General features: G+C 55.5%; 1 protein-coding gene across 6 annotated transcripts in view; it reads right to left on the bottom strand.

Moving 5' to 3' along the window:
* Positions 1-25206, bottom strand: part of NTRK3 (neurotrophic receptor tyrosine kinase 3) — a 538421-nt gene that overhangs the window by 361135 nt on the left and 152080 nt on the right. For 3 of the 6 annotated variants that reach the window (XM_045813101.2, XM_087856653.1, XM_045813098.2), the window contains exon 1: positions 22918-23829. The exons of 1 other annotated variant lie outside the window; for it this stretch is intronic. In XM_045813101.2, coding sequence (XP_045669057.1) covers positions 22918-23165 — 248 coding nt within the window. In that variant the 5' untranslated portion in view covers positions 23166-23829. Of the gene's footprint in view, positions 1-22917; positions 23830-25206 lie in introns of those variants that run through there. 2 more of the 6 variants (XM_045813100.2, XM_045813099.2) reach the window with 2 other exon arrangements.

Below are 25206 nucleotides of genomic sequence, written 5' to 3'. Positions count from 1 at the left end.
CCCACCCCCCACCCCCGAACTAGTCTACCCCTCTGTCGTAGCCTTTGCAATCTCCAGCCTTGCACACCACAGATGCTCAGATAATGGAGTAAGTGAAGTGGGTTGAATTGGATTGAACTGACTTGGACAGCCCTGGCTTGACTTGGCTTGATTCAATCATTATGTTCTTTAAATCAAAGTTTTAGTAAATTTGGCAAACTGAGCGCTTGGCAAACAGGCATTCGGTGAGTTGCCTGTAGGCAAATTGGCTATTTGCTCCATGGTCCTTCAGGCACTTGGGCCTCCGGTCACTTGGCTCTTGGGAAACTGGCCTCTGAGAAGTTGATCCCTCTTAAGTGTCTTCTGATTTTGGGTGAACTGACCCTGAGCAGAAAGTGAGCATCTGTGGGGGGGAACAGCGACATGTCCCAAGAAGTAGTCTCAGAGGCCGGCTGAGGACCAGGGAAATTCCACAGTAGCACGTGGGTGACACTGCAGATACTCCAAACACCCAGCCCCGTGACAGCCGGGAAATGCTGGAGACACTCGTCCCTGAAGAGTCTCTGCGGAGCCTTGTCACCACCCCCAAGCACCCAGGAAACCAAACCGCCTGCCCAGCCTCGAGCTTCTGTCCTAAGGAGGAGGACCTGCTCCCAGGCGACACCCAGGGTGCCAGGGCCAAGGGGGTGCCCCACTGCCCCCTGCCCCCTGCCCTCCCCCGGCCCAGAGCGAAAGTTTGACTAAAGCTCAGTGTCTTTGCTTTTATAAATCTCTGCCTTTTAATGATGGCTTCAAGGCTGAGGGGAAAAAGGACCATTAAACTCACTGAATAAGTTAATGGGGCAGAGAGAATCTATTTCGAAGCCACCCCAGGCTATTTTCCTCTGGAGCTAAAGCCTGAATAAGCAAAAAGAAAAAATTAAAACCGTAGAGCGCATTGCCAATAAATAACCCCCAGTGTAATCTCTCAGCATCCAGGACTTCATTTCCAGAGATATTATAATGCAGATCACTTGGAAAACACCTCTGGTTTCAGAGTTCCTCCTGCAGCGGTGGCTGGGGTCTCATTACCCGCCCGACCAGGGCCCTCCCTCTCTGCGGAGGCAGCTGCAGGGGCCGCTTCTCTCCCTGTGGCGGCCCCTTAGGCACCCAGGTGAGAAGCTGGGTCCCCCTGGGTCAGCACACGAACCCAGGCCTCCTCACAATCGGGAACCCAAGCCCCTGCTCTCCCCCCAAGCTGTACGACTCCTTCAAGATCTTCCTAGTTGCCACCTGCCTTCACCTGCAGCCCTCGTCCCACTGTCCTGAAACTTGACGCTCTCTCTTCCCTCAGCACAGACCAAATACGGCACCTTGCTTTCTTTTGCCTGGACAGCTCCTCTCCTCCTCCCCCAGCTCCCTCCTCCCACTCCACTCCTCCTCCTCCCACTCGACTCCTCCTCCTCCCTCCCCCTCCCCACACTCCACTCCTCCCCCCTGATTTCCCCGTTCTCCTTGGCCCACTTCCCTGCCTCCTCCAGGGAGAACTGGGGCCTCCCCACAAAGAAGCCGGAAACATGGCTCTTAGGGCCGGGAAAGCACAAATAATTAAATAACTCAGAACTCCTGTTAGTAAATGTTGAATCCCACTAGACACACGTTGTTTACTCTTTAATATTTAAACATGTTAATTAAATCTCTGAATAAACAAATATATTTGAGCAATTGGCATTCCTGAGTGGGAGCTCCTTGCTGCCACCAGGCACCTTGGGGTCCTCCGGGCGAGGCCAGGCCTTCTTTGCGGGCTGCCAACGTGTCGGCAAGTGGGGTCCAGGATCACAGACCCTTCCCGGGCCATTGGGCCAGGCAGCCTGGCTGGACTTCTAATCCAGGAAGGGGTGATGGACTCCACCCTAGTCCTACAGAATCTGCCCCTCGGAGGACCCAAGGCTGTGTCTTGTCTTCCCTGACCTTCAGAAAATCCCCCAGCCTCCCTGTCCCCGGCATCCGCGCTCCTCATCCCCTCATACGTGTGTTGGTCCAGACGGAAGCTGAGCACTGGAAAGACCGGGTACACAGGACTGAACCCCAGGCCTCAATGAGCTCCCAACCATCCTTTGGAGAAGCCCGTCTTCTCGGGCTGGCATGGTCCAGCCCCTGCCTATTGTTCCAGACACCAGGAACTTGCTTCAGCTCCTTAAAGGTGCCCTTGCTTCCAGGGCTTTCTTCATGCCAGGCCCTCTACCTAGAATAGCCCTCCACGGCATCCGCCCCTCCTATGTGGCTCATGGCTGTTCATCCTTCAGTTTGAGCTTAACTGTCCCTTCTTCTGGGACTCCCCCAGTGGGCCCCAACCACAGAGCCCCCAGGCCCATGTGCTTCCTCGAACACACTGACTGCACCCATCACTTAAGCTGTGAACTGGATCACCTCCTGCTTCAAAGAAACACATTCCAGGGCCTCCTATTTCTCTTGGATTAAAACCTAAACTCCTTTCCATGGCCTGCAAGGCCCTGTGGACCTCTCCGACCTCATCCCTGCTCCTGGGCGCTCCACTCCATTCCCTCTACCCTGCCCCAGCCTCCTTTCCGTCCCCGCCAACACACTTGTCCCTCATTCCTACCTCAGGTGCACACACATGCTGGAACATTCTGCCTTCCAGGCCTCACGAAGCTCTGCCACCTTGTCACCACTCAGGGTCGTCTCAGAGGATGCCCTGCCTGCAGCCTCCCGCTGGAAGCATCCCCCAACCCCGAGTTGGCCTTCGTATCGCGCCCCTCGGCTCGGTTCCTTCATGGGACTTGTGACTCCCTGGCATTCACCTGGGTGTCTTACATCAACACCAACGGTCTCTGCTCACTGAATTCCCAAGCCGGGAACTTGATCTTGGTGGTTCCTCACAACATCGGCAACATGAGGGAGTGAAGACTGTGCGTCTCCATCCACACCGCTCACTAATCCGTGGGTTCCGTGAGGCTGGCCGCTGTACCCTCGTGCTCGGCACCCACCTCAGACTACGCAGTAGAAGCAGACACAGGCTGGTCCAGGGCCTCCCCACACCCCACGTCTGAACGCTCAGCAAGCACGGCTCCCAGATACATCACTTCGGAAGGAGGATCTGGACTCAGGGTGCTGCCTGGCAGTCACCTGTCCATTGCAAACAGGACCCAGACCAGGGCTCTTAGAGAGGCTGCATGACTTGGGTGCATGGGGAACCCCTGGGGTGGAGAGCACCTGCCCAGGGGTCCAGCCCCGCCAGAGAGCACCGGACGCCCAGCATGCCCTCGCTTCCACGCTGTCGGAGAGAACAAGGAATGTTCTAGGGCTAGGGACACCAGAAGGTGCCCCTCCAAAGTCAGCAATCTGCTTTTCCTGCCTGCTTCAGCCCTACCTCCTCAAGAAACGGCATGTCACAGTGGAAACCGACGGTCTTTGTGTTACACAGGATCCCGGCTCTGCCACCGACCCATGTGGGTGACCTTGAGCAAGTGACGCCACCCTCTGCCCCTCCTCATCTGGAAGACGAAGATAGAAAAGCACTTATTTCAGTGAGTCACGCACATGTGTCTATCCTAACCCAGATTACTCAAAGGCAGTCCTATTGTGTAAACTTGGTACAACCACTTTGGAGAAAGACCTGGCAATATTTTATAAAGTTAAATATAAATACATCACACCATCCAGAAAATCCACTCCTGGGGACAGACCCGAGAGAAATGAAAGCATGTGTTCACCAAAAGCCTTGTGCGAGGATGTTCATCATGGATTGACCCATAACAGCCCAAAACTGGGAAAAGCCAGGGTCCCCACAACCAGGAGCCTCGCTAAACAAACTCAGGTATTCCATAAAGCGGAACAGTACCCAGCAATAAAAAGAAACAGATCATGTTATCTGCAATGACAGGCATGAACCCCAAAAATATTTTGCTAAATCTGTATCCTGTGATTCCATTTATATGAAGCTGAAGACCAGGCAAAAGCAACCTATTCTGGAAACAGTCAGGATGGTGACCAGCTCTGGGGAGGAGGGGGCAGACTGGCTGGGGAGGGACACGGGGAACTTTCCGAGGGAATGGTAATGCCCTGTATCTCGTTGGGTTTGGGTCGCACACGTGCACGCGTCTGTCAAAACTCACCCTTGAGATTTACGCAGGTCACTGACCATACACACTAACTCCAAGGAAGACAATGGAAACAAATATGGATCACTAGATAAACAGGCTGATGTATTTGGGGGGGGGGCGTACAAACGTCTACAATTTACTGTGAGATGCATCCGAAAAATACGGTGGGTAATGAGTGGACAGATGGACGGACAGATGGACAGACCACGAGATAGAGCAGGCAGAGTAAAATACTAACTACAGAATCCGGGTGGTGGGTATGTGGACGTTCACTACAAAACCTGCAAATTCTGTGTATGCCTGAAATTATTCATAACGAAAGGATGGAACGGGAGAATCCTATTTCCTCACATTCCCCCAAGGAAAGCAATTCCATACGCTCATTCTTTCTTGAAGTTGTTCATTACTGCTGACCAAATCGCCACGGTCTGTGGTCCCAGCCCATTGGTATTTGGGGGTAAGGCAGGGATAGGGGGGTGCAGGGAGCCTAACTTGATGGCTGACACAGGGCGGTGCTCACTGATAGTAGGCTGAAATAATTGATAACTTGGTTAATTGATTAATAAGGGAGTCAGCACATAGTACATTTGACATGCAGCTGTTTTGCTTCTTTTCCCTGCGATCTCCTAAACATCAGACAATCAGAGAAGTGTCTTCCTGGGCCCTTGTCAAGCTACGCACTGGCTTCTTCCCTTTACCTAGCTCTGCTTCTCCCACGGATGCGCGATCTCTTCCGCGGGGGCTCCTTTGTTCTCAAGGCCGGCCAAGCAGTTGGGCTGAGGGTGCCGGCAGCTGGAGACACCAAAACCTGAGAAAAATCCAGCTCTGATGAACTTCTGCAGGTTGCTGCACTTGGGAAGCCTAAGAAAGGCTCTGTTTTAACTTCAGCAGGCATGCAATTTTTTTCTGTCTTACAACTGTTGAGCTAATGATGAGCGGAATGGTGTCCCCCCACAAAGTTCCTCTGTTGATGTCCTCAGCCCCAGTATCTCCAAATGTGTCTGTATTTGGAATTAAGTCTTTATTTAAAGTTCATATGGGGTCATTAGGGTTGGCCTAATCCAACATGGCTGGTGTCCTTCTAGGAGAATCAGACGCACACACAGAGGGAAGGCCATGTGCAGACACAGGAGGAAGACCACCCTCTGCGGGCCAAGGACAGAAGCCCTGAGACAAACCAGCCCTGCCTGCACCTTGATCTTGGACTTCCAGACTCCAGAACTGTGAGAAAACAAATGTTTGTTGTTTCAGGTAAATACCCCGTCTACGGTATTTTGCGATGACAGCCCTTAGCAAACAAATACAGTGATGGAATGTTGTCTTTATTTTAAATTACAAATCTGGTAGGTATGATCACCTTTTTGCTGCTTACAGTTTGTAAAATTTTATTTTAATAAAGAAAAAACAAAGGATCACATATTGAGCACCGTCTTTACCCATCACCTGGAATTCGTGCATATTATCATTTTGTCATAGGCTAATCCCAAAAAAAGAGAGAGGGCCAACCATCATAGCCCTCCTCTCCTTCCTCCTCTCTCCCTAGAACCAAGGCCATCATGACAATGGTGTGTAACCAGTCACAATTTTATCTTCTTACTACGTATTTGTGTCCACAAATAATACGTTCTCTTGATCATCGCGTTTTTTAAATTACACTCTGCAACTTGTTCGGGGGTTCGGTTTTTTTTCCACCAGCATTATGTTTTCAAACATAGTCACGTTAAGGGCACAGAGAACAAGATTTTCACTGTGACTGCTATAAAGCACCCATCATATCAACATAGCCCAGTTCCCTTATCTCCTCTTCTCCCGATGACATGGGAGCTTGCACCCCATCCTTTTCCTCCTCCTCACCGTGCCATTTACCCACGGCCTTAGGGTAAGCTCTTGCATTGTCTGCCTCAATGTCCTCATCTGTGAAATGAGAGCGGCTCCCCGCCCCCTGCATCACCACCACCATGTGTATGGCTGAAATACCATATAAACGGCCCGCCCCCGAGCAAGTGCTCAACAGACAGCAGCTGCTAGGACCGTGTGCTCCAGAGACTGGAAAGCTAGAACAATCAATAAACACCGGTCCAGACAGCAAAGAACATCTCAAAGGTGGGTCCTGAGTGACAAGCAGGGCTCAGGTGAGCAGAACGAAGGCCAGAGGTCTTCCAAGCAGGGGAAACCGCCTGACCGCAAGACTGAGAGTTGGAAATGCCCGGGGATGTTTCGGGAACACACAGACCAGTGTGCCTGGAGCAGAGCGTTCCCGGGGTGGGAGTGAGGGGGCATGTGGGGAGGCGAGATGCGGCAGCTTGAACGTGAACAGAGAAGTCTGAACTTTACCGTGGGAGCAATTCGGACCCAACTAAGGTTCCTGAGCGGCAATTATAGAATTACTTTCCTGCCACCCAAATAGCTCTTAAAAATCAACTGGGAATCTAGCAGAGTCCTGTGGAAAACATAATTGTGCTTTCATTTCTCAACTACATACCGGACTACGTGTGTCAGAGCATGCTCCGGTCAAGCCGGGGCATGTGGGAAAAGTGAGGGTGGGGGTCAGCACGGAGCCAGGCACCAGATTTGGGGTGCAGAGGGAAGACATGAAAGGGGAATGGAAGACAGAAGCCGGCACCTGGGTGAGCCCTGGCAACACGTGCTTGACAGTGGGTGAGTGTGCTGCTAGAATGGGGGGTATTCAAACTTGTCGCAGCCTGGGAAAATTCATTTAAAAAAATGGATGCAGAATACCGTACCGGCTCTGATCCCCAGGGAGTACACCCTGAAAGCCATCAATGCAGCTGTCATTACTGAAGTGTGGTCCCTGGGTCACCAGCATCCGCATCACCTGGGTACTCATTAGAAAGGCCCCTCCACCAAGGGGAAGCAGAAATTCTGGGGTGGAGCCCAGCACTCTGCCTCGGCAAGGCCTCCTGGGGACAGGGATGCAGGCACAGGTGTGAGAACCATGGGTGTGTGTTCCCACAGCCCTCCCACACACAGAGGCCCACTGCTAGCAACATCCTTCTGCAGCTTCAGCCCCTCCAACCTTCTACCCTGTGCCCGACCACCCCGTTTGAAACAGGAGAGGTCAGAGCCAGAAAGGCCCCCAAAGGTCACCTGGTCAGGACCCCTGGTTTTAAGGATAAAAACATGGAGGTCCGGCAATGGCCAGCACCTTACCCAGACTCACTCAGTAAGTTGATGGCAGTGACGGGACCCCAGGGCCCTCGCTCGGAGGACAACCTCTGAGATGTAGCTGAAAACACATATTCCCACAAAATTCAGGAATCTCAAACTCCCCTGGGTCCCAAAGGCCCCTTTGCAGAACAGAGAAGAGCACAGTGCTATATCTTGTCGGCCGAGGGGTGCCTGGGAGCCACTGAGGCTTGGGCGGGGCCCAGAAGTAAAGGAAATAGGGCTGGCAGGAAGGAGGGAGGCATGGATAACCTGGGGGGCATGGCGGGGGTTCCGGGGCCACATGTGCCGCATTCAAATCCCAGTTCTGCCACTTACTAACCAAACGACTGACCATAGGAGACAAGTGCCATAGCCTCCCTGTGCCTCAGTTTCCCTGTGCCTTCATAGAATCAGGCTGGTAACAGTACCTGCCTCACCGGGCTGTGCCACGAATGACACAGGGTTAAAATAAGCCAGTCCCTAGGAAAGCCTCTGGAACAGTCACCGCAAGGGCTTGCACTCCCCGTGACGAGTTCCAGTTTCCCTAGGAGACACCTCCAACAGGCTGCTCGGCTGAGGGCGAAGCCCCAGGCCCAAAGAGGTACAGAGAATGAGAAGAATGATGTGCCCAGCGCTCTGGGCAGAGGCGTCCGCCCTGTCACCAAGCTGGGATCGGCCATAGATCCGTGAGACATTCTGCTAGAAACGCACCCATCCTGTCCAATGGGTCTTTACTGAGCACCTACTAGATCCTGGCTGCTGGGGATACAGAGCCAAGTAAAACACCATCCCTGCCTGCCGAAGCTCACGGCCCAGAGAAGAAACAAGCACAGGGAGGAGCCTGATGCCATCCAGGGCACAGACATGGAACTCAAGAGTCTCAGCTGGCCTAGGGCCCTGGCCATGCCCCCCTCCTATCCAGCGATGCACCTGGGCAGGTGAGGACAGACACCAGGAAAGGTGAACAGGGTGGAGCCCCAAGGCCCAAGCACGCCTGACCAGAGTCCAGACCACAGCGGCCCTGAATGAGCAACCAGCGAAAAGAAGGCAGGTAGACCAGCAGGACTGGGGCAGGTGGGGAGACAGAGAAGAGTGCCAGTCATTTGCATAGAGACGGGATGACCCTGGACGATGAAACCTAAACAAGAGTCAGGGAGGGCTAAGGTCACTCTTCACACGCTGCTGCTCCCCTGGGGGGCCCCGAGCACTACTCTGAGCAGAGAGGAGGGATGGTGTCCCCACCAGCGCCCAGGGCTGGGCACCAGCTGGGCAGAGTGTTGGCCAGGAGCCGGGAGAAGGAAGCTGGGGCTGGCCCTGTAAATCGCACGGGAGCCAGTCTTCGCGTACCCACTGGGCATTCACCCCAGCCCTCGCTCTCCTCCACATGACACACGGGGGAGAAAGGCTGACCCCCAAATCACCCTCCGATGGGGCTTTCTCCCAGGAACGTGGCCTGGGGGGGTGGAGAGAATCTGGCTGCACCCTTGGCCCACCTGGCCCAGCTCCCCTACGGCCTGGAGCTAGATCCCCAAGAGCAAGATCCAGGCAGCTTTCCAGAGAAAGGGCTTCACCTTCCATGTCCTGTAACAACGGAGAATATAGACCTTCACTGTCCTGCTCACTCATGTGTTCTCAGCTCTCACAAAAGAGGCTGGCCCCTCGGAGGCTCTCAAATAAACACGCTGATTAAATGCAATACGGGAGAAATGAAGGGGCGTCCGGGGAGAACCCTCTGCAACCTGCTTGAGGACACACACGGCTCCATGGCTTTCCTCCTGCCTGTCTCTCTGCCCGTCTCCCCTCGGCCGCCCAGGGTCAGCTTCCTAATAAACTACTTGCCCCAATCTTTGTCTCACGAGGTCAGAAGGCGACGGGAGCAGACATGCAACACCCCCCCCCACTTGCCTGCCATACGTGCCTTCCCCTAAAAGCCACGGGTCGTCTTGTGGGCAAAAGCAAGGCCACGGCCTCAATGCCGTGGCCAGGGGCCACAACCCCGACAAGTAACTGCACTGCTGCCCACATCAGGTGGGCCCGGAACAGGTGCCCCCAGAATTTTTAAATCTCCAAGTAGAAAAACAGCACCCTCTCCACCGCAGGGAAGCCCACCCTTTCGCATACGGACATTTTTCTTTAAACTTTAGATTCCGTTTTCTAAAACTCTGCCCCTGCTTCTCTTAAGACAGGGCTTTTAGCTGTGGCTTCTTTGGCTAAGGCTCGCCACCCCGACTCGACTGCAAGCTCCAAGAGGGGAGGGCCGTGGCTCTTTATTTTCTCCGTGTGGTGTCTCGGGACTCAGCACCGTGCCTGGCACATGGCTGGAGCCTGGTGCTAAGAAGAAAGAGGGGTGCTCCCTCATCTCCGGGTCCTGCAGGAGCAATGGCCAGGCTGGCCCTGCTCGCATCTCTGCCCATCCTTCCCCCAGAGTCCAGAGGCTGGCATGGTCCCAGCAGGCAGCAAGGCAGGTAGCCAGACACCTGGGCGCCCCACCGCCTGGGGTGCAGAGCCCCTCAACACCCACAGTGGGCTGAACGCCCGCCAACACCTGCCATCAGCTGTCTCTTATGCACGTGGAAGATAGTCCTTGGAAAAGTGGAATACAGGCCCTCCCCTGCACAACCCCCCAAGGGACAGGAGCCAGCCGCCCCCGCAGGACACAGGGCCCTCCCAGGGCAGAGGGAAAGCTGCAGCCGCAGGCCCTTCTTTCCACACTCCCCCTTCACTGCCTGGGGCTCCCAGGGGCCCTACTTCCTCCTCCATCACTCTCTCCCTCCAACTGCCTAGAAGACAAGGTTTCTGCCAAGGGAATAAAACGACACCCCTCCTCCACGCCCCTGCCCCCTCCCCATTTCTCATGTTATTTCCCACTTGGTGTCTTATCGCCACATTTGTTAAAATGGCTGCCACTTAAGAGGTGGCAAGCAGTCAGAAACACAATCTGGAGCAAAGCTGATATTAAATAACTCCCTGAACCCGGCAGGTCTGCCAAGGCTCCCTCCTGAATCGCAGGTGCGTAAGGAAGAGGCTACACGAGGTGAGACGCAAAAGACACCCCGAGTCCAGCCTCAGAGACACACCCCTGCTGGGGGAAGGTCCCTCCCTTCTCCGGGCTGGAGTCTCTGCTCCCTCGAAGCCCGAGGCTTAGCACTTCCCTCTAAGCCCCTTCCCACATGATCCCACACGCCCCCCGAGACACACACACACATACACACACACAGAGCAAAGGGCAGGAAACAATGCCTGACATTCAGGTCCAAGCTACCCAAACACTCCCTCTCAACCCGCCCAATGCCCCCTCCCCTTGTCATTTTCCAGGTAAACATATGGAGCCTCAGCAATCTGAGGCCCGCCAGACAGACTGGGGATGAAAGCATCTCCCAGAGAGTGGCACCCCAGAAAACATTAAAAAGTGTCTGGTCATTAGACTCCGGGATTGGTTGGCTATGAGGAAGTCACACATGCGCTCATCCCACCGGCCCAGGCAACACATTCCCAGGGGCCATCATCACACTCATGACCTTTGAGAATCAATCATCTCTAACCACTTGCATGTGAAGGGAAGAGAAATTCAGTTGACAGACCCCCTGAAGCCCATCTGCCATGATGCGGTTTCAATCTCACCTGCCCCAACAGTACCCATCAACTCCCCAACCGTGCCCGCCCCTGCCACCCCAACCCCAGCCAAACACAGTGCTGCTGTTCTCCACTCCAGCCACTGGATGTCACTGCTGCCCCCAGTGAACTGGAACCATGGAGGGTTCATGGGTTGGTGTGGGGTGGGGAGGGCGCCATCAGGCCAACAGGATCCCACAAATCACTCCTGCACTGTGTCCTAACCTTATCCTTCTTCCCGAAAGAGATGGATGGCCAATCATGGAGTACCCACCACGTTCCAGACACTTTTCACACATCATATAATTTAATCCTCACAGCAACACCTCCCAGTAACACCTTACTTTGCAGGTGAAGAAAATGAGACCCAGAGAAATTAAGTAACTTACTCAAAGTTCAAAAAACAAGCAAGGGGGAGGGCAAGGACTGGAACCTGAGTTTGATGTGAAATTCTGTGACCTTTCTACTACACAATTTAGCCTCCCTTGAGACATCAGATTCCGAGCTATGGGCTCTAATTGAATCAAATTGCTTTGCCATGACCCACAGAGATGTTGGCGCCTGGAAGAAAACCATGTGCAGCTTTGATCAAAGGCACATTCCCAACAGGGCAGGCAAAATAGCGCCTCCCTCCCTGCAGACATCATGGTCTAGTGCCCTCTTGTGGCTTAATGTGGAACTGGCATGAATGTGAATGGGAGGCCCTAAGGACAGACTGAAGGGACTCCAAGGTCACCTCCTTTCCCCTGGATTCCTAAATTCTTTCTCCCAGGGCTGCTCCCAGGGCCCCATCTGCAGCTGACAGGCTTAATCAATTACAGTAGCCCAGAAGGGGACCATCTAGTGAACAGAAGCTACCTAGGGCAAGAATAGCAGTAAAACTCCATGGGACCATGTGCGCGAGGGGCTGGGTACTCCTGAATTAGTCTGCACAGGAATTCCCCACTGGGACCTTCTGCCACTTGGTATCCCAACTGAGTCTATCTGTAGGAACCATAACTATCTCCCTGTTCTTTTGGCAGACATGTGCCTTAGCCGTTTTGGTTTTTTTCCCCCAAATACACACCATCTTGGTCCTTGTCTTGTTTCTCTCAGCTTTGGCCCAGGTGCTGCTGGCTCCCCTCGTGTAACTTCCTCCAATCCCATGCCTCGAGGACCCTGAAATGCCACTGTCCATCACCTCTGCAAGACTCCATCATACCACCGGCCTCTGTGCACCCATCATACGCCAGGGACTTACTGTAATCTCATTTAATCCTGCCAACTACTCTACAAAGATGGATACAGTTAGCCTGATTTTTCAGATAAGGAAAGTGAGGCTCAGAGAAGTTAAGTAACTTGAATAAGCTCACACAGGGGCAGGGCCAGCATTTAAACTGAAGGCTCTCTGGCCAAAGAAAAGCCACTATTCTCCCTGCGACACAGAGCTGCCTCTTAGACGAAAGAACCACTGAAAATCCTGGGCACCGGAATTGTTCTAACAGAAGGCCCTGGATGAGAAGGCTAGTCTCTCAGGGTGAGTCTGATGAGCTGGAAGGAGGACAAGAACCATAGAAATTATCTGTGCTCATGGAGAGGAAGTTCTGGAATAGAGGAAGAAAACGAGAGGGAGAAAACATACACACATACACACTCTCATGAAATCTGCCAATAACCCTGCATTGTTAGTATTACCTTCATTTTTCAGATGAGCAAACTGAGGATCAAAAAAGTAGGCAGCCCGGGGCCCCTGGGTGGCTCAGTCAGTTAAGCGTCTGCCTTCGGCTCAGGTCATGATCCCAGAGTCTTGGGATAGAGTCCTGCATCGGGCTCCCTGCTCAATGGGGAGCCTGCTTCTTCCTCTCCCTCTGCTGCTCCCCCTGCTTGTGTTCTCCCTCACTCTCCCTCCTGCTTTCTGTCAAATAAATAAATAAAATCTTAAAAAAAAAAATTTTTTTTTTAAAGTAGCCATCCCACGGTCACAGAGCTGGTAAGAGGCAAAGTTGATCTCGAGCTCCATTGAGTAGGTGCCGTCCAGAAGCAAGGCTGCCTGTGCAGATGACCTCCAGTCCATCAGGAGGGCCATAAATGTTAGCTTCTCCCTGCTCTTCAGCCTCAAAAAAGTGTCAAAAACAAGCGGGGGGGGCGGGGGGGTGCAGTCGGTTAAGCGTCCGACTCTTAGTTTCAGCTCAGGTCATGATCTCACAGTCGCGGGATTGAGCCCCACATCAGGCTTTGTGCTCAGTGCTGAGTCTGCTTCAGATTCTCTCTCCCTCTCTCTCCTGCCCTCTTTCTCTCTCTCAAATAAATAAATAAAATCAAAAAGAAGAAAGAAAAGAAAAGAAAAGAAAAGAAAAGAAAAGAAAAGAAAAGAAAAGAAAAGAAAACACTGACCACAACAGAGAGGGTCCCAGCTGCAGCCCTGGGTCTGGCAGCCATGCGATAGCCCTGGGGACACAGGACCTGGCCCCATGAGCTCAGCGCCCACCACGAAAGCAGAAGACCCCATCTCCAAAGTTGACAACCATGGTCGCGGGACAGGTCTCATTTATGGACCAACGAGCACATGAAACAAGACAGCACCTGCTCAAATCCCGGAACAGATATAAAAGAGCTGAAGCATTCAGAGAAAGGAAAGAGTCCAAACTAGCTGGTCCAGACAGGGCCCATGACCCTAATTTGCAAGGCACTCTCATACCCACCAACTTAGATGGGTATCTCTGAGGGACAGACAGGGTCCCGAGAGCTTAAGAGACAATGCATCACACTGTTCCATCTCGTAAATATCAGGATCTGGTATTGGCTGAGCAGCGACCTGGTGTCTAAGTGATTCCCAAGCTCGGCATGAGGGGAGGGGGGCCAGGAAGAAGTGAGAGATGCCCCCACACTTGGGCCAGCATATCAAATGGCCGGAGGGAGTTCATAAAGCCCAATTATTCCATGACACTAACCCCAACAGCGTAACCAACCGCCCATCAACTTCTCTGTGTCCACATCAAGACTGATCTTCCTGGGCAGGGACTATGTCTCATTCATCTCCATTTCCCTCATACAGATGTGCTGATCCCCGCTGCTGCTGCTGCTGCAGACCAGAGAGGAAGGAGAGCGCTGACTTCTGTCCACCCAGCGCACTCTCCCAGCCACCTCCTGGGAAGCTCAGTTCCGGGAGACTCCCATGGCTGGGCCGCAGATATGATAAAGGCAGGACCATATCTGCAGAGAGGCCCCGCCTGGGGGAGAGCTGACCTCCCTGCTCATCCCTGGCTCAAGAACAGCTCTGAAAGCCAGGTCAGCTAGGGCACATCTCACTAGGCTCGTGCCACAACCCCAGCTCCAGCCTGGTGAAGGCAAACACCAGCCTCCCACCGTCTCGTGCGCAGCACTGCCCTCTGGTGGCCATGGGGGGTCTACACGCAGATGAACTTGGCAGGCAGGAAGCCAAAGGCTTTAGGGCTTGTTTACCAAGACCTGAGACGTGATGTGCCCAGCACACAGAAGAGATGCACTTCTACGTGCTCAAAGACACCCCCAGGTGCACACACACAGCCCAGTTCACCATGGGAGGCAGACGGACTGGGACTGCGAATCGAAGATTGCTCCCTTCACTGTCTCGCTGTCTTTGCAGGAGACTCAGGGCTCCTTCCCCTGCCTCTGGAAGAGCCCAAATCCCTCAGCCCCACAGCAGCCGCTAGCAGAGGGTGGGGAAGGGAAGCCACACCAGCTGGGGAGGCAGGGCCCCACGCCAGGACACACTGGGTGACTGAGTCAAGCCCATCCACCTCTCTTGAGCCCCACGTTCCTCCTTGGCAAAACTGGGTTGGACCCCAATTATATCTGAGCCCCTTTCCAGATCAGATGATTTATGGTTCAAAGTCTTGATCCTCTTCCTAGCTCAAAAACACTCGCAGATGTCTAGAAACGGGAACATCAACATGGCACCCTAACGTTTAGACAGCCCATCGAACATGTCGCCACACCAATCGGACAGGGATCTAGCCGTCAACTCCCAGAGATGACCCAACTCCCAGAAGGTAAAACTGAGGCGAAAGAGGTCCTATGATGCAGTGAGCTCAGCCAGCCAAGCTGCAGCAAAAATGGGGTGTTTCCACAAATGCTTGCCCCTCAATCTCAGCTGTGGGTGGCTACACCGGCTCGCTCCACGGGGACAGCTGTGGCCATCCCCCATGCTCACAGCTCATCCCTGTGCAGAGGCAGACGGAGCTCCCGTGAGCAATGGGTAGAGCTGAGGCAAAAGGAAAGGTGGAGGAGAGGAAAGCCCGCTCATCTGAGGAGGAGGCAAGAGAAGAGAAAGAATTAGAAGTCAAGGAAGATTCTCTAAACACCGGCTTCCAGCTCTCACTGCTGGGCCCTCCAGACACCCCCCTGCTGTTCTGCACCTACCAGCCGTCTTGAAACCCCAAAGCTCTCCCTGGGAGAAGCCATCCAGCCCTCCATTCTCTGATCCAAGCTCTCAAGGGCCACGGGCAGTCAGGGACACGGTCCTGCCGGCCGCGCCTCAGCCTGGAGTGGAGCTGGCGGGGACCCAGCCGCCAGCTTCCTGAATCCCCACCAGCCTCGCTGGCACCTGGTCTCCTGGGGGAGCTGACCTGACCAGAGGCCAAGACACCAAGGGGTGGTCAAAGAGGCCTGGGAAGAGGGCTTGGCTGAGACACAGCCTCGGGGGAGACCGCTGTCGGGAACAGGTCAGGAGGAAAGCTCCAAAGCCTCCCCGACTGTGAGAGGCCCGTCTGTGACCGTATCGGCCAGACAGCAAGGCCAGGACTGCACCCACTATCTCGTCTGCCTTCCCCTCGGACCCCAGCCAGGGCAATGCTCACCCAAAGAACTGGACTGTTACAACATAAAGGACCTTTCTAGACCTCACATCTACTCTTTTTTTAAATTAACTGATTATCATGGTCACATCTTCATGAGTGACTGTGTGCATATGTGTGTCGACCAGTGTATGTTAGCATGCCTAAGAAGAGAGCAAAAGCGTCCAGGCAATATAGCTTAATATTAAATGTCAGATAGCTCTGTGTGAAATTAAAGCAAGTCACATTCTGTGTCTGGACCCACACCCCATCTGTAAAACGGGATTCATATTAATGAATGAATGAATGGTACTTCTCTGATAGGGTTGGCATTGAGGCCATAACAGTGTTACCTCTCAAGTGGTTGGAACAGTTGTCTAGAATATAGGAAGTGCTCAAAGCGCTAACCGTTGTTAGCGATCGTATACTGACAGCTTTCTCTCTGCTGGGCGTCATACAGGGCACCAATCCTCAGAGTGCTGCTGAAAGGTCGTTACTAATATGCCCATTTCAGAGATCAGGAAACTGAGGCCCAGAAGAGGTAAGGGGTTTGCCCAAAGCTAGGGAGAGGCCAGGCCCAGAGGATCTGCTAGGGAAATCCGACTGCCGTGGTCCTCTCCATGCTGGAGGATTCTGAGGAAGGAATCCTGCCTGAATCTTCCACCACCCAGACTGGGGACCCTGTTGATGGAACAAAGCAGATGGGGGGCTGGGAGGCAGAGGTGAGGCTGGAGAGAGAGGCTGGGCTCCCAAGCCAGCTGAGCCCACAGCCTCGCCAGCCGTGCCAGTAAACAGAGCAGAGCAGAAAGCCTCACTGTGAGTGAATCTCTAATTGGTGTGGGCTGCAGGCTTCAAGGAGCCCTGGGGCTGCCAGCCTCGCATAGTTGCTGCCCCTGGGGACCCCAGATTTGGAAACAGCGCCCCAGAGGGAGACACAGTCGTGGGCAAGGCTCTGGCTTTGACAGAGTGCCCAGGACGGGTGCCAGGGCAGAGCAGAAGAGGGTGGAAGAGAGGCCTTCCAGGAACCCTCGGGCCCCAGGCAAGTCACTGCCCTGGTCTGGGCCTCTTACGGAGTCCCTTGTACAGAGCCTGGGGGAGGGGACACCTGCAGCAGTCCCTCCCAGCCCTGAGTTCTGGTGAGCCCTGCACTCGGGGTGAAGGCAGAAAATGGAGGGTCCTCATGGGGCTTCCCAGGGCTCCACCAGGCACTGTGCTTCCGTTTTGGCTTCACTGGAGTCCTCATCTTTGGAGAGGCAACCCATCAAAGAGGAGCAGCCAATGTGGCTGGTCCCCAGGAGTATGTGTTTCTCAAAGTGGAGGCAACTAGGCTCCATGGATGGATGACAGGTGACGAGCGGATGCCTCAGACAGCCACCACCAGCTCTGGGGGATCAAGTCCAGCCTCCACTCAGGCCACACTTAGACCCAACTGCCAGGCTCTCAGCCACCCTCCAATCCCTCCCAGATGGACCATTCCCATAACGATGCCCCTTGGGAGAAACAGAACTTTCTGGATGAAAATGAAGCAATAGGGTATCTAGCTGCAGGACCACAGCCAGAGAGAATAGTCAATGGAAATACAGAAGCCATGAGAGGAGCACCACAGAAGGAGCCACAAGACTCTTCTAGAGCTTTCCTTTTGGGAGACATGCAACTCAACCATTTCCTTTATTTTGTTAATCAGTAAAATGGGACTAATCATTCCTGCCTATACGTTTCAAGTAGTTGCGGCAAAAATAAACCCAACCTCTGTAAACTGGAAAGTGTGAAAGAAATGCTACAGTGTTCAGGAGGCAAAGAATTTGCTAGACAGAAACAAAATGAGGACCTGAAGGATATAGTCTTTCCAGAACTGGCCTGGCCCTGTGGACTAGGGAGCCTTAGGAATCCTGGTCCGGTGCCGATATTCCCCTCCACCACCCAGCCTGATTCCTCCTGCTCCCCCGCCTATCAATCAACCCCCAACCCCGGAACAGAGCCAAGAGGGGGAGCCCAGGCTTCAGGGTCACCCCTGCTACCATCAACCCATCTGCCTTTCAAACTCAGGCCCTTCCAGTCACAACAACAGTGAGCACCAAGCCTTTATGATGATGCATGGTTTAGCAATAAAAATTTTATCTTGTAACCACTGAACATTCCTCTATTTATTAAGTTATATGCTTGTATATCTTCCATTCATACGCTAAATATTCCCTTTTCTGGACAAGAATAACTTGAAATGAAAGTTCTAGCATGTTCCTCTCCCACCCAGTGGAGGTCCTTGCTGGAGCAACGCGCAGAAGCTTTGCAAGGGGACGCTTCCTCCCTGCCTTGAGCGTGGGGTGGAGAACAGAGAGCCACATGAAGCTGGGTGTCTGGCCTCCAAGAGGCTGCAGTCCCCAGTGCATTCCTAAGTGTGGCGTTTGGTCTGGGCTGTTGACTCCAAACTGTGTGGCACTTTCTGGATGACCCAGAGTTCGGTAGAGGTGGGAAGGGAAGGAACAAAGGGAAAAACGGCCAGTGGCCACTGGCCAGAGAGGGAGCACCCCTGCCCTCCTCCTGGGGGCATCACAAGAGTTGGCACCAATCCCAAAGATGGTGCCCTTAGAAACAGAGCCTCCGTGGGGGGCTCCCTGCGCCCTGGGATGGCACCGGTCCAAGCTGGAAGAGACACTGCCCCATGGTCTCAACTCATAGTTGAATTTACAGGCTCAAAAAGGCTACAGTCCCCTCCTACGACTCACAGCGGGTTAGGGGCACAGCCAGGGGAGGGACTCATGTATCTCATCCCTTTGACTATTCCTACCCTCCCTGTGGTCAATGGGAGGCCCCAAATGGAGGCCAGAGATGGTGTCTGTGATCCCAGTATAAGCCACTGAATGGGGTCCAGTGGCAGCAGAGCTGCCACAATCTTGGCAAAGGTCATCCCAAGGAAAGGTCACAGTCCACCCACACTCCCGCCCAAGAGCCAGCTGGGCTAAGGACCTAGTCCACCCTGACAGTCAGAGAAGAAGAGGCAGCAGGCAGGGACAGGCAGGGCAAGGACAGAGAGCAACCCAAGGGAGTGAGCATCAGAACCCCCCCTTCTTCACAGCAGCAGGCTCCTCTTTAGCCAGACAGGAGGCTGGTCAGCTCCTTGAAGGACCCTGAGCCACCTCTCGGACTCCAGGACCAGCCCTCCAGGGATCAGTACCCAAGCGCTCTCAACGTGAGGGCCAAGTTGGGCTGTTTTTACCCAAAGGGGCCATGTGCTCAGGTCCCTGGAGCTGCAGAGATGACGCTCTGGGTCCCGGAGTGTGCCTGGGAAGACTGACCTGGGCTTGTGGGGGTTGAGGACTCTGGATCCAGGGAGGGCCTGGCCTCCAGGTAAAATCCCAGGGCCTCTGGAACCCTGGGTCCCCGGCTTTCATCCTAAAAGTGCCTCATTCCCCAGAGCTGCAATCACTCCCCCTTCCAGACCTAACCACAAAGGCCTCCCATCTCAGCCTACCTCCCCCTCAGGCCTAGGCTCAGAGCCTGGCTGAGCTCCATTGATGCCGTTGGGGCCTGGCTCACACACTTGCCTGCATCCCAGCTCCCACGGGTAATTGTCAAGGCTGGCGCTCCCCTTGATCCTTCGAAAGGCTGAGAATCAAGGAACCAATACAGCAGCCAAAGCCCAAAGGATCCTTCACCCAGCCAGGTGAGGGCCTGCAGGGAAAACAGGGGACATAAAGGGACCAGAGAGTTGCAAACACCAGAGACCCTGTGGTGGCTCCTGCAGAGACCCTGTTGGAGGCTCGGAGTCCCAGCCAAGAGCTCAATGGTCTTCGAAATCTGGATAGCCAGCCCCAGGAACCTTGGGTCCCTCGAGCCATCTCCTCCCCCTAGATCTTCTTTTTTTTTTTTTTTTTTGACAGTCAAAGGATGCACCATTCTAACCCAGCCTCAGGCTGGCTTGACCTAAAGAGAGAATCCAACTCCCAGCCTCCACCCTCTGCCTTTGTGACCACAGAGCCTGGTTGGGGGCAGCAGTGCGCAGACCCTTCTACGTAAGGTTACTGTGGGCCAGGACCTCCAGGGGCAAAGGAGCTATCCTCTTGAACAGAAAGAGGCCCAGATGGAGAGCCCTTTGGGAGGGGAGGAGGTGAAACCCACACTTCTGCTCTTATGCCTTGCAACTGGCTCCCTCCTGATACTGGTGGGGCAGCCACCTCCCTGATCATTGGCACCCTCAGCCAGCCTCCAGTGGGGACCCAAGAGCCATTCCACACATGACTCTGAGAGAAAGACCACAGGGAATCTCTTGTCCATCTTAGAAGTCAGGTATGATCAGTTAAGCACCCAGGGAGGGACCTCAAGACTCCACAGCTCCACAAACAAGAGGGTGTGTCTGCGGAGGCCAGCCCCCCTCAGCTACTCCCCCATTCCCTTAGCTAGGCCTGATGGAAACGCAGCTTCACCCCAGCCTCTTCCCAAGAGTCTGCCCAAGCTGGACCCTTAGGCACACACCAGCAAGAGCTTCAGGCTGATGGAAGGCTGGAGGACCCCTGAATTCCCAATCTCTGATAGCATCAGAAATCCGAAGAACACTCTTTCATTCTGCAAAGTCTGGGCTTCAGCTCAAGTCCCCTTCCCAGGTCATGCCAAAGTCAGGCCTCCTCTCCTGCCTGGAGAGCTTCCTCCTGCCCTACAGGCCCTCCTCCCAGCCTGCTTCCACAGGCATCCAGGCAGAATGGAGGCCTGGGCCTTGGTGTTGGACAGACAGGGACCTAAGCTTAGCTCACCACGAGGGCTACGGGCCCCAAGAAAAGTTACTTTGCCACCCTGAGCCTTCATTCCCTTGAGTAAAAGAGGAATGGGTGATATCTGCTTCCCAGGATGAGCACGATTCCCCTCCCTCTCTCCACAGTCCTCCGCCTCTGGGCTAGAAGGCTGGGTTCTTCCCAGAGTTCAGTCAATACCAGCCATAGATCTAACAGGGCACTGGGGAGAAGATGGGGTGAGGAAGGGTCATCAGACCCATGACCTCTGACCCTCCCCCCCACCTGCCAATCCACGCAGCTCCTGTAGGAATCCAGTTCCCTGGCTCTTAGGTGTTGGGGTAGATTTAAAGAAAGGAGTCCTGCCTGCTTGCCAAAGAGCCTAAGTCCTGAAACAGGGATGCGGACACACAGTCTCCCAATCCACTTCCTGCTCACTGTCCTCCCATTTGTTCCACTGGGGTCCTCCAATGGCAAAGGGGACAAGAGACGGCACCATCCCTTCCCATCACCCACCTTTCCAGCACCTCCATCTTGGACCCTTTGCCTAGAAAGAGCAACCCAACTCTCCCCGGTCAAACTGCTTCCCCAAGCATCATTTTCAGAGGAGGGACACCTCTGCCTCGCTACAGAGAGCCTACGTGCTTGTGGCCATCCCTGCCTCCCACTGGCTTCCTACAGACACACACATCCTTGGAGCAGAGAACAGTCTGAATGAGGCTTTCCAGCTCCCAGAGACCCACACCAGGGAGCTTCCCTCAAACCTTTAGCCCACCAATCCTCCTGGATACCCCCAGATCCAGCTCCTGAGCCCTGGACCCACTGCTAAGCTCTCTCCCCTCCCTACTGCCCCCTCACCGCCCCCCCACACACACACACAGCCCAACAGTGCACTTCCAAACCAGAGTTTCCCCGATGATCACACTCAGGACCCTCCTCCCACCATCTTCAGGGGTGCAGGAATGCTGTGGCCTGCAGGGCCTGGAGAGGCAGAGCTGGGTACATCAGTCTACCCCTGCCAACCCCTGGCTCCCCCCTTGGCTGTTCATGTCCTCATCTCAGGCCCACGGGCTGCAGGTAGTGAGGAGGTGAATGGCAGAGCCCAGATATGGGTCAAGCTTGTCTCCAGGGCCAGGAGTCAGAGACATGTCCTGGGCTACACACTTCCTCCAACTGTTAGCTGCAAGAATGCGAGCGCTCTCTCCATGAAGCCAACAGGGCTGGCGGGCTTGCGAGAGCAGAACTGCAATCCCTCCCAGCCTGGCCGCCCCATTGCTAAGGCAAAGGGAGGGCTGCTGCCTGGGAGAGCCGCGCCAATGGCAGATTCGGCAGGGCTTGTGTCCGCCCAAACGCCTTCCTCAGACCCCAGCCAGGACTTCAGTGCAAACCCCTCTCTCCTACCCACTTGGAGGGTCCCCAAGGGGTGTGGACCTTGGCAGGGGGAGAAAAGAGCTATCCCCTGAACAACCTCAGCACTGTCCACACCCTTCTCTGGATGTCAGAATGGGGGTGGTGGGGGTCACCTGGCCCCGAGGTCAGCGGAAGGAAAGATGGGCGGCCTCCCTGCACCCTGAGCTCTTCTTTCTCCTGAGTCTTCGTTCTATCCCCCAGCCCTACCCAAGGGGAGGGAGGGAATGCAGGCCACCACAGGTCTCAGTCAGACGGGGCAGAACCCAGCAAACGCCAGTCAGAGTTGGATTTTCAAAAAAAAAAAAAAAAAAAAAAAAAACCACGGATCTGCAAGATCATACAACCCCCTATCCCCAAACCACGCAAGCCCCCTCCGCTCCCTTCTCTATCCTGACTCGGAATTACCGGCGCAGTTATCAAAGCTCACAAGGACGGGATCTGTAGGCGCCCAGACGCAGATGAGGGTGGGAAAGGCGGGGGGTGTCTCGGAAATGCCCAAAATGGGGTTGGAGAGGGCGGGAGAGAGAGAAAGGGAAGAGGTAGGCGTCCATGACGGCCTCGACATGTCCAAAGTCTCCCCGAGAGCAGCCAGCTCCCAACTTGTTTACTTGTCAGCGTGTTTTGCTGTTTCCAAAAGGAAATAGTTAAAGATCTCGGCTGGATCGCGAGCAGTCCCTGTCACCTTCCCTCCCGGCTACGCGCCGCCGCTGTCACTACCGCCGCCACGGCCGGGGATCGAACCTCGTCTACTTTATTCCACTTGAGCGTGGCCAAACTGTTGCTATTTAGTGGGGGGCAGAGAACCCGACTCGCACCCTCGCGACGAGCCCCGGCGGGTGGGGGCGGAGGCGGGAGCGGGAGCTGGGCCCCGCACGCCCTGGGCGGGCTGGGGTCCCCTCCGGGGAAAGGCCCCCACGCGGCTCGGGCTCCCGCCTGCTAGGGCCGGATCACCTGGACTACGCAGCCCGAGAGCATCTCCCGAGCCACAGCGAGCCTGACGCGCGCCGGGCGGGCGGCGGGCAGCGGCGAGCTGGGGCGGGCGGGCGGAGGGCCGGCTCCCGGCCGCGGGCAGGCGAGAGGGAGACGCGGAGCGAGAGGGGAGGCGGGCTGGGGAGCGGCCGCCCGACTTACATGGAAGTGATATTTCTTGAGATGTCCGTGATGTTGATGCTGGCGTTCCCATTGCTGTTCCCTGAATCCTGCCCTTCCAGGAGGGGGAAGAGGTTCCCATCGTCCGGCCGCCGGCAATTGATCTCAGTCTTGCTGCAGACACAATTTGCAGGGCAAGCCAGCACGGAGCCCACATAGTCCAGCCAGACGCTTCCCAGCAAGAAAATCCGCCAGAAACTACACTTGGCTGGGCAAAGAGAGACATCCATCTCCGATCGCGGCTTCTAAAAAAGAGGAGGAGGAGAGGAGAGGGGGGTGGGGTGGGGGGAGTGGGGAGAGCTGGGGGGGAAGGAAACAAAGACGGCGAGGGAGGGGGGAAGGGGGAGGGGGGGCCTCTGCCTTTGAAACGCCGTGCGATCAGATGCAAAATCCTTCAGCGTCTGAAACCATCGCGGCCGCCGCCGCCGCCGCCGCCGCCGCCGCCGCCGCCGGGTGGGAGCCGCGGGGAGCGCCTAGTGGCGCGGTCTGCCTGGCATGGTGGCCGGCTCGGCGCTCGCCGGCTCGCCGGGTCCGGGGGCTCGAAAAGCGAGCCGCGCTCTCCTACTCCGAGACTTTGCAGGGTTGCCACAGACGGTGGGGAGGCAAAAAAGAAAAAGAAGAAAAAAAAAGGAAAAGGAAAAGGAAAATATGGTGCTAAAGTCACCAAGTCCCACCTACTGGGCAGAATTAAAACGGACACACCTGCAAAACACACACACACATACACAGTCACACATACACACACCCGGAGCCCAGGGGAAGGAGGAGGAGGAAGATGCAGTCGGAGCTGCAGCAGCCGCCGCGAATGGCTCGCCGCGCGCCTGCAGAAATGTACAAGTGCTCAGAGCCTTACGAAACGCACGGGTTATCGGAGCGTCTTCCTCGGCTCCCTCCCTCTCTCCCCCTCCCTCCTCCCCTCCCTCCTCGCGGCCTCCTCCCCCCGCCCCCCCCCCCCCGGCTGGGAGCGGCAGGAGAGCGGAATCTCCCCCCTCCCTCCCTCTCCCTCTCCCCCTCCCCTTCCCCACACCCCACTCTCTCCCCGCCCGTCCTCTCCCCTCCTCCCTCCCCACCCACCCACCCACTCGCCGGCTCGCGGCTCTCGCCCGCACCGCCACCCGCAGCCGCGCGGCCGCCCGCCCGCTCCACGCCTTGCGGCCAGGCGCCGGCTCGCCGCAGCCAAGGGGAAACCGAGACGGAAGGGAAAAAGTTGCAGTTGGGATTGAGAGGGTCTGGGCTGGGGAGGGGGAGTTGGCGAGCTGGCGGCGCGACGCCGAAAGGCGCTCTCCTTTCCACTTTTTGGGCCTCGCGCTGCCCGGTGTTTTGCTGCAATCCGGACCGCGAGAGGAAGTGAAATGGACGCGGCCGAGGTGACCAGGGAGTGCTCCCGAGCCTGGGTGGGGGACACGGGCTCGAAGGCGGCGACTGGGGGTGCGGGAGCGCACGGGAACCGCAGAGAGGCACCCGGAGCCAGGGACGGGGGCCGCGGACGCGCGGTCCTCCGTGTAAATGACACTCATTTCTGTAATCGAGAGTCCGGGAGCTGGGATCAGCTGGGAGGGGACTGCGGGGCAGGCCGGGTTGGTGCCCCCGCGCCCCCTGCGCCTTCTTGGCGGTGGGCTTTGATTTCAGTGCCGGGCACGCAGGGAGCGGGGAAGGAAAGAACCAGCGCTGAAAGGGCTGCGCTGGGGAGCCGAGGTGGCCCCGGGCGAGCGGTGCTTGCGAGAGAGAAATGGCCCGGAAATTGAGATGCAAGGGGCATTTTTTGGCAAGCAGGCCAGCACCGTCAGAGGCCGGCTTCTTGGGATCGGCTCTCGGGTGTGCTGCTCTGGCTGCCCGGTGAGGGGGCGGGCGGGCTGCTTTCCCCCGGATTCGGGGGCGCAGAACCTCCCTCCTTCCCTCCCACACAAGCACCCCTTCCTGGTAGGGGCGCAAAGCAGGTGCAGGCTTCGACGCGAGCTCAGATCCCGTCGGGAGAAGAGAAGGGTCCCCGCTTTTTTGCCTTGGTAGGGTTTTGGTTTTCTTTTTTCTTTTTTTTTTTTTTAATAAAACGTCAAAATGCCAAGTGTGAGCTGTTTGCTGAGAAAACCAGAGCATTCGCTGTCGGAAAGGAAAAGAAAGGGTTAGGGAAGTCCGAGCAGGCAGACACACTACGGCATTCACACGCAGAAGAAAGCAGGGCTCTCCTCCCCGATCTTGGATGAGGGCAGGCGAGGAAGCGAACACGCTGAATTCAACTGCATCCAGCATCTGAAAGGCTTCTCCCCCGCCCCC

Source organism: Ursus americanus, chromosome 28 (genome assembly GCF_024610735.1).
Source record: "Ursus americanus isolate L20-20 chromosome 28, mUrsAme1.1.p, whole genome shotgun sequence".
NCBI classification, from domain to species: domain Eukaryota; kingdom Metazoa; phylum Chordata; class Mammalia; order Carnivora; family Ursidae; genus Ursus; species Ursus americanus.
Note: the sequence above shows the minus strand (reverse complement) of the source record. Positions and strands in the feature narration are given on the sequence as shown.